We start from the raw sequence: 12,427 nt of genomic DNA, 5'->3' as shown, positions 1-12,427 counted from the left end.
TCTCCTTGCTCACTGCGCTTAAAGAGGCACAGCTTCAACTCGCTGATGATGCCCAACTAGGCTGAAACACGTGTATGGGGTTGCTGTGGTACTCTTGTTCAGAGGAGAATTGCCTAGCATTTCAGTGCTGGACTGCCCCTGGGCAGGACAAAGACTGATATGCGGGGAAATTTCTTCTCTGTGAAAAGAACAGTGAGCTAAAGACTTGGTTGAGACTCTCCCAGGGGCCATCCACCAAAGAACAAATCATTGGGCTGTGTTCGTGCTGGTAGAGAGTTTCCCAGACCCCCTCTGTTTTCCTCTCCAATGAAGTTGAGTTAATTCCACTCCTCCACAGACTAATTGGCTATAAAGACCAGCACCCATACAACCAGATCCCTGGTCACGCTAACTGAAGCTCCTGCTAAACGCAACTTTGGCAGTGGTTTCGTTCCTGGTACCCTAGCGCCCAGCAAAAAAGCAGCAGTGCACCACCCCACAAGGGCTGCTTGCTCTTCTAAGTCAAAGTCTAACAAGTGATGTGAAGGATCGGCTACATGTTAACATATTGGAAGGCCGAAAATCCATGAACATGGAGCCCTGAAGGGCCATCATGTAGGGCTCATGCATGCCATCCGGGCCCAGTCGGGGTTACAGCCTTCCTCTATACCCACATCCTATAATGTCCCTTCGTATCTTCCTCTCTCCATTGTATCAGCCACTCCCTTCCAGGAAGTGGGCAAACTCCTAGAGAATGCAACATTTGGTTTGCCAAGTCCAGATGGGCCTGGGTTTAGGCGGTGTTGGATTGCCTTAATTAGATTTAAATGGATTCAGTCTTGTATTGTTTTTTTTTTTTTTTTTAGAAATGTGTTAGTTTTCTGAGCATAGTTATCGTACAATTTGTGCCAACATTACTCCTTCTTGGAGGCATGTGCTACTGTTTCACCCCTTCTTGGGCTTTTTCAAGTTACATAAGCATCTAGCTCTACTTGTATAAAGTTCATTGTCAGATACAGTTTGGCATTTTCCTTTGTAAGTTAGTTCATAGTCATATAGAGGGCATATTAATTACTGCCAGTTGTAGACATGCGATTTGTAGTTCGTCATTCATTAGTTCAGTCACAATCTTTTAGGTTTATAATAAACATTCAGCTGTTGATTCTAATCATTGATTGTTCACCTCTAGTTGGCTTATTCTTTCAATATCAAGCAGTAAGTGTTCCAGTCTGATTGTAACCTATATTGGCGTACAGCATTTCTTTCACAGGGTTTCTTCTTAACGGATGGCGGCGCTCTTTGTGTTGTTCAACACGCGCAGCACCGCCATCCGTTATGAAGAAACCTACTGTCTACAACTTGCAGTAATTAATATGCCCTGTATTTGACTATGAACTTACTTACAAAGGAAAATACTAAACCGTATCTGACAATGGAAACAAGGTAAAATCCTGGCTTTTCCCCCAACGGAATTAAGGACACAATGGGCCTCATTACGAGTATGGCTACGTTGGGGTGGGTGTGAACCCCTAGATAAATCTAACAGTTAGCTTTTAGTGGCATGGCTACCCCCATACCGGGTCTGGGTTCCAGGAATGAGGAATTACCGGGCCATTCCGACCTTGGAGGGCCCGGTAATTCCCTTTCCTGGGACCCGGACCCGGTACCTCCCCATTCCCATTTGCGCCCCCATAGGGCTCAATGGGAATGGGGAGGATGCTAACAACAGGCCCATTGTTAGCATCCTGGTCTGCTAGCGGGTCCCGCTAAGGACACCTGGTTTTACCAGACGTCCTTAGCGGGACCCGCAAGCAGACCTCGTAATGAGGCGGTAGAGGGTTAAGGGCACCGGCAGCTCTACCAGCACCGTTAACCCTCTACCGCCTTCTTCGTAATGAGGCCCAATGTCTAATACGCATACCATGTATCCATAAGGCTCAGTCCCACTCATATTAATGACCCACATCTAGATCTATAACACTAGACGCCTCATGCTGTTCCTTGCATCGCCTACTTGTATATATTTCTGGTATAATTTGTATGGTACAATCTTAAGTCATTGTGATTTAATTAGTAACATTTTGTAACTCTCCTACATTTTATGTCACCGTATCCCACTGTCATATTAGGAGACCACTATGTGCTCATGTATCAACTGCTATTTTCCAGTCTACGAGACTGCTCCGTGTTCATGTAAATAACTGTACGTTATGTAACAACTGTTCGAAGGGATTGGTTCCACCAACGTATTCCACATCTATGACAGATAATCACCACAGCTGTGCTGCTTCGGAACATTTTCGGCATCTGCGTCCTGTGTCGATGACGTCGATACGCTGTCCTTGAGGGCCTCCGTCGAGCCGACATCGCCGGATGTTCTAAGTAGGACACATGACGCCCATAGCCTCAGTTCCGTTTTTTCCGCGAACGTGTTCGCTTCGGAGATCTCGGCGCACCTTGGTTCTTCTGAGTTTTATTCTGTCGGTTCTTGTAACCCGTTTGTTTGTGAAGATATCATGTCTTTGTCTTCTTCCACCTCGCGGCCGGGTTTCAAGAAGTGTCGGGACTGCGGTTCCAAGATGTCGCTTACGGACCCGCACGACGCCTGCCTCTGGTGCCTCGATGAGGACCACGCCACGGATGATTGTGACGATTGCCAGTTGTTAACATCGAAGGCCTTGTGGGAGCGGAAGAAGAAGCTTTCTGTCGGTAGGGTTTCCAAGCCCCGAAAGTCAAAATCCACTGGGCTTTCGACCGACGATTCGAGAGGCGACTCTCTGCATCGTCAGCGTAAATCCAGGGGGTCTTGGTCCCCGAGTGTTCCTGTCATTCCTCTGCCTCTTCGAGGCACTCGCGGAAGCAGCGTCAACGGTCGCCTTCCCCGTCCTCGTCCGACGACTCCGCCTGTCGGCGGGTTGCTTGTCCCAACAAGCACTCTTCTCCTGCGGAATGGGATGCATTTCGTATGTAGATGATGGTGATTTTTCAGTCGCAGGGCTCCGTTCCGTCCGCGCCTTCGAAAGAAGCCGGCAGGGAACGTGCTAGGGCCACTGCTCGCACGCATTCGGGCTCGGGTGGTCGGCGCAATCATCGGGCGCTTTCGAGGTCCCGATCGGACAAGGTGGATCGCTCTAGTCATGCCTGCTCCAGGTCCAGGTCCCGGTCCTCGACACCCTCGAGACTGTCGGAGCCAGTGAGGTCTTCGAAGAAGATGTCGACGCCATCAGTGCCATGTCCGTCGAGGGACTCTCTCGAGGCTCCGCCTCCAAGGAAGTCATCGACGCCCTCTAGGCCTGTGTCGAAGCCATCGGTGCCACACTCGACGTTGACGCCGATTCTGTCGACGCCTTTCGAGGATGATTTATCGGGGGTACCCCGTGCTTCGGTGCAAACCCTGAGGAAGGCCCTGAAGAAGTCGGTGAGACTTGTCTTTGAGCCTTTTTCTGTGCCCTCCTCCAGGGATTTATTCCAGCCTCTGGATTATATTTCTGAGGTGGAGGAAGGGTCTGAGGAAGGTTTGGTTCCGGATGAGGTTCCTGACGAAATATCGTCTGGTCATAGCCAGATTGAAGACCTGCATCAGTCTTTGCACGACGCCAATGGTCTTGATACCTCCCCGGAGGTTGAGTTTGGCAGGCCTGAGCCTGGTACACATGCTGACTCTTCGTACAGGCGGCTGATGTCGAGGGTGACAGAGTACTTGGGGTGGTCTGCGCCACCAGTAGATTTTCTGCAGGATGACCTGACAGATATCTTGGACCAAGGTCCACCAACTGACCCGGTACTGCCATTCCATATGGCCTTGCAAAGAAGGGTGGTGGCGGCTTGGTCTGCTCCGGAGAGTCTCCCGGCAGTGGGTAAGTCGTTGCTGAAAAAGTACCGCCCAGCCAGTGGCAACCCCGGCTACTTGCCCATGCACCCTACTCCGGAGAGTTTGGTGGTGCAGGCGGCTACGGCCGCAGCAAAACAGGCGTTGTACCCTACTATCCCTCCTGATAGGGACGACAAACGTTTTGACGGTTGGGCGAAGAAAGTCTTTTCTTCAGGGGGTATGGCTTTGAAAGCAGCCAACTCTGTGTGTGCCTTTCACTCACACTCTGTGGAATTGTGTTTCATTGGCGGCTGAACATATTCCCGAAGGGGAGTAACGGGATGGCTTTCTTGCCCTTGTACAGGATGGCAAGGATGCCATGTGTGAATCCGTTCAGTCGGGACTGGACGTGGCAGACTGTGTCAGCCGGTCCATGGCGGCGAGCGCCGTGATGCGCAGATTTGCATGGTTGCAGAAGTCGAGGTTTGCTCCGGATGTACAAGCCCGGCTTCTCAACATGCCCTTTGATGGTGACCATCTTTTTGGCAGCAAGGCTGACGAGACCCTTTAGAGGTTGCAGACCACCAAAGCTGCAGCGAAATCGTTGAGCGCTGCAGTTCGCCAACCTCTGCCTTTTCATCCTAGGGGACAGCAATGAAGGGGAGGTTCATTTCGATACTACTCTACTTTTGGTAGATCGAGGGGGGCTGCAAGTCAAAGGGGCCAGCGTAGGAGTACCAGAGGTGGAAAACAAGGTACTCGAGGTGCCAAAGCCACTCGGGCAGTTGCCTCTTTGCCCTCAGGCACTGGCGCAACCGCTCCAGCTCAGTCATGAGGCCATGTCCCATGGTTCGCCATTTGGGGGAAGGCTGGCGCAGTATCTTGTAGAATGGCGTGCCATTACTTCAGATGTGTGGGTTCTGGAGATCATAGCCCACGGCTACTGTCTTCCTTTCCGGCAGAGGCGTCACTACAATCCACCAGGGAATCTCTCTTTGAAGAGGCCGGATCTGCTCCTTGCGCAGGAAATCAAATCCCTGCTGGTGCCTGTAGCGGAGAGATACAAGGGATGGTATTCCCCTTATTTTTTGATTTCGAAAAAAGACGGGGGATTGAGACCCATCATGGACTTGCGTGATTTGAACAAGCTCCTCAGGAGGGACAAGTTCAAGATGGTTACTCTCTCTCAAGTCCTCCAGGCCCTTCAACTTCAGGACTGGTTGGTGTCTCTCGACCTCAAGGACGCTTACTTTCTTGTGCCGATTCATCCCAAGCACAAGAAGTTTCTGAGGTTTGCGGTTGGTGACTCGCACTTTCAGTTTCTGGTCCTGCCGTTCGGATTGACCTCCGCCCGAGGGTTTTCACCAAGCTCATGGTGGTAGTGGCAGCATATCTCAGGAAAGGGAGGATTCACGTCTACCCCTACCTGGACGATTGATTGATCAGGGCGTGCTCTGCCGAGCAAGTCCTGGATCATCTGTCAGTCACCTGCCACTCCCTTCACAGGCTGGGCTTCTCCCTCAACTTAAAGAAGTCCCACTTGACGCCAACCCAGCGGCTCCAGTACATCGGAGCAATGCTCGACACATCCCTGGGGCAGTGTTTCCCTCCCCAGGTAAGGGCTCATCACATTCTGCAGATGGCGCACAAGTTTTGACATGCCCAGAGTCTCCCTGCATTTGAGTTCTTGAGGTTGCTCGGCCTCATGGCATCCTGCATTCTCCTGGTGCCAGAGGCCAGGCTGCGGATGAGATCTCTGCAGTGGGCTCTCAAGATGCAGTGGTCACAGTCCTCTGACAGGATGTCGGATCCCATTCAGGTGCCGGACGCATCACTCACGGGATGGGGAGCTCATGCCAACGAGTTGACAGTCAGCGGTCGTTGGTCTCCGTCGGAGTCCAGACTCCATATTAATCTGTTGGAGCTGAGGGCCATCAGGCTAGCTCTGAAGGCTTTTCTGCCGACTGTGCGAGGGAAGAATGTCCTGATTCTGACAGACAACACATTGGCCATGCACTACCTCAACAAAAAGGTGGGGGGGGCAGGGTCACTTCCTCTGTGCAGAGAGGCGATGCAGCTCTGGTTCTGGGCCATCCAGCAGGAAATTTCGATCTCGGTAGTTCATCTGGCTGGAGACGAAAACGAGGCGGCGGACTCTCTGAGCAGGCAGAGCATGGTCTCTCATGAGTGGGAGCTGGCTCAGGAGATTCTCCTGGAGATCTTCGCCCTTTGCGGGGGACCCTCAAGTGGATCTCTTCGCCACCAGTGTCAACTGGAAGTGTGAAAGATTCTGCTCGTGGGAATTTCCTCCAAGAGGAGCCTTAGGGGATGCGTTTGTTGTGGAGTGGTCCTTCCCACTGCTGTACGCGTTTCCTCCAGTCCCCGTCATTCCGCAAGTGCTGAGGAGGTTACAGAGATTCGGTTACCGAATGATCCTCATTGCTCCAGCATGGGCCCGGAGAACGTGGTACCCAGACCTTCTCGACATGTCCATCTGCTCTCCACGCCGTCTTCCCTATCGAGACGATCTGCTCTCATGGGAGGGGGGTCAGGTTCTCCATCCAGAGGTCAAGTCCCTCAACCTTCATGCTTGGCTTCTGAAAGGTTGAGGTATAAGGATTGGGACCTCTCTGAAGACGTGTGGAGGTGTTGCTTTCGGCCAGAAGGCCTGCAACAAAGTCCCTGTAACGTTGCCGTTGGACTTGTGCAGGATTAAGAATGTGGATCCTTTTTCATGTGCCATTCCTGTGGTTCTGTCTTTTTTGCTTTCGTTGGCCCACAAGGGCCTGCAAGTGGGTACCATTAAAGATTACCTGGCAGCGCTGTCTATATTTAAGCGCTCGTCTGGGGAGTGTTCTTACTTTAAGATTCCTTTAATTTTACAGTTTCTGAAAGGGCTCACGAATGTGTTCCCACCGTTGCCTTTCCAGGTGCCCGGTTGGGATTTGAACTTGGTTCTAAAATTCCTAAAGGGTGCTCCATTTGAGCCTTTACATTCTTGTCCTTTGAGACTGTTGACCTTTAAAACTGTATTTTTTGTTGCAGTTACTTCCGCTCGCAGAGTGAGTGAGTTGCAGGCACTATCTCCTAAGCCATCCTTCACGGTGTTTCCTAAGGACAGGGTTGTCCTTAGGGTTTGTCCTTCTTTTCTTCCGAAAGCTGTGTCAGAATTTCATTTAAGCCAGAAGGTAATTCTTCCAGCGTTCTATCCTCCTCCACATCCTGGTAAAGAAGAGCAGAGGCTCCATAGGTTGTATCCTAGGAGAGCTTTAAGTTTCTACATCTCACGAATGTCCCGGGTCAGAGTGGACGATCAACTCTTTGTAGGATACGCTGGAAGGCGTTTGGGATAAGCTGTTACTAAGCAGACTTTCTCTAGATGGATTATCTTGACAATTTCTGAATGTTACCGCTTGGTGGGTAAGGATCCTCCGGTAGGCTTATGGGCCCATTCTACTAGAGGTGTGGCTGCCTCTACTGCTCTGCAGAGGGGTGTTCCCATTTGTAACATTTGTGAAGCAGCCACATGGGCCTCTGTCCATACTTTTGTCAAACACTACTCCTTGGATTCTATCCATGGGCAAGATCTGGCCTTTGGCAAGGCGGTCCTTTTTTCTGCAATTTAATTGGGCATTCTAAATTTCTAAATTCTTTTCCCACCTCCATACGTTGGTACTGCTTTGGGAGTCTGTCCCAGATGTGGAATACGTCAGAGGAACCAATCCCATCGAAGAACAAGTTACTTTCTTACCTGATAACGTTCTTTCGATGGGATGTTCCGATGACGTATTCCACATCGTACCCTCCCAACCTGCCCCACTACAGAATTTCTTATGCGATTGCAGCTTACGTTTCCGTAAGGCTTTCTGTGGTCATGCTGGCAGAAGATTGGTGCCACATGTTCTGGGGAACAAACTACAACTGAGGCTACGGGCGAAATGCGTCCTACTTATAACATCGCGTGACGTCGGCTCCACGGAGTTCCTCGAGGACAGCGTATAGATGTTATTGACGCAGGACGCAGGTGCCGAAAATGTTCCAAAGCAACACAGCTGTTGTGATTACCTGTCATAGATGTGGAATACGTTGTTGGAACATCCCATCGAAAGAACGTTACCAGTTAAGAAAGTAACTTGTTCTTTTATATGTAAGCACAAGCCCCTAGATACCTCCGGGTTTGGTGTGCTATATAAGCAAATTAAATAAACTAATTAACTGTAGGCTCAAAGATCAGTATGAAATAAGACCTTAATGTAAATAAATCATAGCACTATAGATCAGGAGTCAAGAACAAATTATTTGCATACTGTGAATTAAACTAAGGTTGCTCAAATGTACACAGTATTCATCAGGACAGGTGCAATTACAAACCAAGAGGAATCTTTGTTAATGTATTTGTTTACCTGAAAGACGTCCAGACTTCATCTCTTGGGTATTGCAATGCCTTAAGATTTACACTAGCATTAGCGCATTTTGAAGTTTTTCTTCTCTGGCGTTATTTATATACCTAAATACTTAACAGTAACATTACCTTGGAGTAAACCAGAAGGCCTTTTTTTCATTATCTTAGCTCCACTCTTGTTAAAACCTGAAAAGTGGTACAATTATGCAGTCTTCATATTCAGACACTCTTAACCATTTGTTAGTGTGGTTACCCTCAATGGACATAACTGCTTGTCTAATGAGTAAGTGCGAGGGCCTGTGTTATGGGTTCACTAACATCACTCGAGTAATGCTGCTGTGGATTGAGCACCCAGCCAGCAACTGCATGTTAAAGTGGAATCGAGTGGCGATTGAGGCTGTCCTTGTAAGGCAAGTAGTAAATGCAGCAGATTTGGGGAGGCCAGGAAACATTACAAGTGGTCCAGTATGAGCAGCCATAGTCCTAGTCCACTTGCCCTTGCACTACTTGGCCAATGCTGTGGCATTTGCCACCATGGCCTGCCACCATGGCCTGCTTTGCAAGCCCCAGCATGCAGATGGATAGCGGCCTCAAGCATACACAGTTTTGTTCCGCTTCTTTATGCTGTATTTCCAATGGTCCTATCAATAAACCACAAGAAATCCCAAATGAGGCTTCTGTATATTTGTCTCCTATGGAACATCTCCTTGGGCGGGGCCTTATGTTTTCATGATGTAAGGCAAGTATCTATATAGATGTGCATGGTTTTGCATGTTCAGTCTCTTTTTTTTCCCAAAAGGTGTCTTTGGTCACTTGATTACCTTTAAAGTGTTACTGACTGACTTTCCTAATGCCGGTTTCAGGCACAATCCGACATGCTCTTTGATGGTGTGGTTCTGTTCTTTGTTCCGATCTCCACACAGACTAAAGCCACTGACACCTTGCTTTTAGGGAGGTGGGCTATCATGAAGGACATACATATAAATGATCTGTGGAGCCAAAGGATCTATTCTCACATCATAGTGTGAGAGCTCTAGGAAATGTACTTAGCCATCAACGCCTTTTTTGATCCTCACAGACAGTATGACAGCTGTTTTTTATCTGATCAAGCAAGGAGGATTCAGGTCCCTTGCCTTCTGCCATTTAGCCAAAAACAACATGCAGTGGTGCATTCTTCATAAGGTTTTACCAGTGGCCTCACACCTTGCAAAGAAATTCAACATGGAGGCAGATGAGCATGGCTGGACGAATCATACCTCTCGTGAGTGGGAGACGTCTTCATCAGATCTACAAGAAGTGGTTGGTAAGGTTTTCCTGCTTGTAGATCTTTAGGCCACACAAGCAACAAGAAATGGCATCTGTCTATTGTGAAGGAAGATGCATTTCTTCTCCCTTGGGACCAGCAGTTCCTGTATGCATTCCACCTCTACCCATTCTGAACAAGGTTGTGCCATCACATTCTGATAAACTGCTCAGTCGCCTAACAGGTTCTCTGCCTTATTACAGTTACTGTTGGAACTCATTAAGGCACTTCCCCTATCAGGGAACCTGTTGCCTCCGAAGGAGGTTCTAGTCCTACATCCAGCCTTTCAATTACTGTCCTGTTAGTCTGTTCTGAGTAGCTTAGACCTTTCCGTTTTTCTAAACTCATCACAAAGGGGATTAAGGCAGCACATGAACAATGTCCTTCCGTGCATCACGCACCTGGCAGATTCTGCATTAAATTGAACTCAAGCAGGATCTACTTGTCTGCGGTTCAGCCTACTCTAGTGTGGCAGTCACTTTTTTTATATAAGAAATTAAAACTAAGTGCATCAGAGGACATTACCTTAGCCTCTTGGAAGACGCCTTTTTCGCTTTCAGGCACCTACGTTTGTGCAGTCCGTGAACTCCAGGATCTCTGTGCCTCTGAGCCCTTTGTAAAGTTCAAGACAAGTTAGTGTTGTGCATGTGTCTCTCGTTTGTGCAGAAAGTGGGCTTTCTGTGCCTTATAAATAAAAAAAGTGGTCTCCGAATTTCACATTCATTGACAAATTGTACAGTCTACTTTGTTTCCAGGTCCTCAATCAGGCACTAAGAGAACTGTGCACAACCTGGATCTTTCCAGGACTCTCGAGATTTATTTGGAGTGCACAAAGGGCTGCAGGTTTTCAAGGCCATAATCTAGCTGGATTGCTTCATCAGTTCATATAAGTTAGAATTTAAGAGCACTATTGCCCCCCACACACCTCCAAAAAGCATGCACATGCATCTGGTGAGGGTAAAAACAGCTTCTTTACGTTACAAGAGAAATGTTACCCTGGAAAACACCTGTAAGCGGCTGCCTAGGCCATACAACATGCCTTCAATAAATACTTAATGTTGAATTATAGTTCTAGAGTTTATGCCCAGTTTTGGCCAACAGTGCTCACAAATAAAATACCCTTGGGAAGTTTTTCGCAGGGCTTTGGTAGATTCTTGTTCAGGTTCTTTTTCCAATGCACCCCTGGTGTTGACAGTGCTTTTTAATCTCCCGTATGTTTGGAGGAAAAGGGGATGAGAGGTAGCAGTTTGGGGTGGAGAGGAAGCACAAGTGAGGTCTTGCGCTGGTACTGCATACATGCTTACATTAGACTCTGGTCTCCTCTCCTTCCCAGATATGACTTCCCTTAAGTATGGAGGAAAGTGGTCTATGAACTAGGAATATTGTTGTCACTATGAGTAACTTCTACTTGCAACTTGTCTGTGCATCACCTGCTTTGTAATGAGTCATAATTATAATTCCATTGCATTTACACTTATCAAGCTTCTTTTATGTGCTTCTATTTTAGGACCATCTAAAACAGTGTTTTTCCAGACCTACACCAGCATCCAGAGCTACAGATACACTTGTTCATGATGCTGAAAGTCTGTATGGCGTTGGGAGTGGTGAACGACATAGTCAGGACAGGTATGCCCTTTCAGTTATAAAATAATTACATTTCTTCTTAAACTCCCCTACCAAAATTGAGATTTGTTGGTGTCTTATTCCTCTGAAAATGCCCTTCTCATTACTAAAATTACATATTGCAAACATTCTTTCAAGTCGTGTGAGTTGGTGTGGACAGTAGCTCACCTCACAAATATGTGCACTTTTGGCAGTCACAGACTCCAATCCCAGAAGGGTTGACATAGGCTTTTATCTATCAGAGATTTTAGCTGTCAAGCAGAAGTTTTCTCACCATAGGGGTTGCACCAAAAGAGTTACAGTGTAGGAAAGCAGGGAAATCTGGCATTGTTGAGTGTCTCCAGTAGGTTGTGTGGTGTTTTGGTGGTGACTATTTTGGAGGTGATGTAGGCTGTCTTGAAGAAGTGTGCTTGAAAAGGTAGTCAGTCTGGCCCCTTGAGAATGTGGGGTGAGTGGTAAAATATACTTAGTCCTGTGTGGAGGCATGCTGCAGCATGCCAGATGGCTTTCAGACGGGCTAAGGTAGCAGCTGGGACTTCTACGAGTTGTTTCAGTGTTGAATTATGTAGCTGTATCCTTGGAAACCTGGGTAAAGCAAAGGTACTGTTTTCTGGTCTGGTTTCCTTGCAGTTAAGATGCTCATTGTATTCTGATCCATGAACCTGCCACACGACCCATTCATGCAAGATAGCCTCAGATAGGATTATGTATGGTAGTGGATGTCGGGCATGTTGAAGCATACAGAAAAATGTGCTGGGGAGGTATTTCATGTTAAGATTCTCTAGTACAACTGAGGCCCGCTATGAAAAAACATTGTATTATGAGACCTCAACATTTACCATTTTCAGCCATGAGTTTCCAATTCATATCAAAATTGGGAGCCTGTGCTTTGCAGTAGGCAGAAGACACCTAGAACATCCCTTTTGTTTATTTTTCTGGTGGATGTTATGCAGCAGATTCAAACCTTGTTACTCATTGACTGGAGATGCCTCGCCTTGCCAGAAGATGGAGGAAAAAAGGCAGTGACATTCTAGGTGCTGCATACCCAACCATCTCTTTTTTATTTGAAAGATGGATGCCAAAACACCCTGGCTACTCTTCGCTTATACTCACCCAACACCTTGAAGAGAGTGCTGTATTTGAGCTCAGGAGTTATGGGAAAGCCTGATGACCTGCATGATAGGCAGAAGTAGACTGACATGAGAGGCACACGATGATGAAAATGATGGCGAGAGGGGTAAGGCAAATATGAGGACCGGAGAGGGCAGGCCAGAAGGATAGATCGAGGGGTGGTATGAAGAACAGAGAG

The 12,427-nt window shown here is 47.9% G+C and overlaps 1 protein-coding gene across 3 annotated transcripts in view; it reads left to right on the top strand.

Moving 5' to 3' along the window:
- The window catches only part of KIAA1671 (KIAA1671 ortholog), a 1,398,419-nt gene that overhangs the window by 949,634 nt on the left and 436,358 nt on the right, over window positions 1–12,427 (top strand). For all 3 annotated transcript variants that reach the window (XM_069619385.1, XM_069619384.1, XM_069619386.1), the window contains one exon: window positions 11,003–11,121. In XM_069619385.1, the coding sequence (XP_069475486.1) occupies window positions 11,003–11,121 (119 nt within the window). The remainder of the gene's footprint in view (window positions 1–11,002; window positions 11,122–12,427) is intronic.

Source organism: Ambystoma mexicanum, chromosome 10 (genome assembly GCF_040938575.1).
Source record: "Ambystoma mexicanum isolate Mex_15411 chromosome 10, UKY_AmexF1_1, whole genome shotgun sequence".
NCBI classification, from domain to species: Eukaryota; Metazoa; Chordata; class Amphibia; order Caudata; family Ambystomatidae; genus Ambystoma; species Ambystoma mexicanum.
This window is presented reverse-complemented; position numbering and strand designations above follow the sequence as displayed.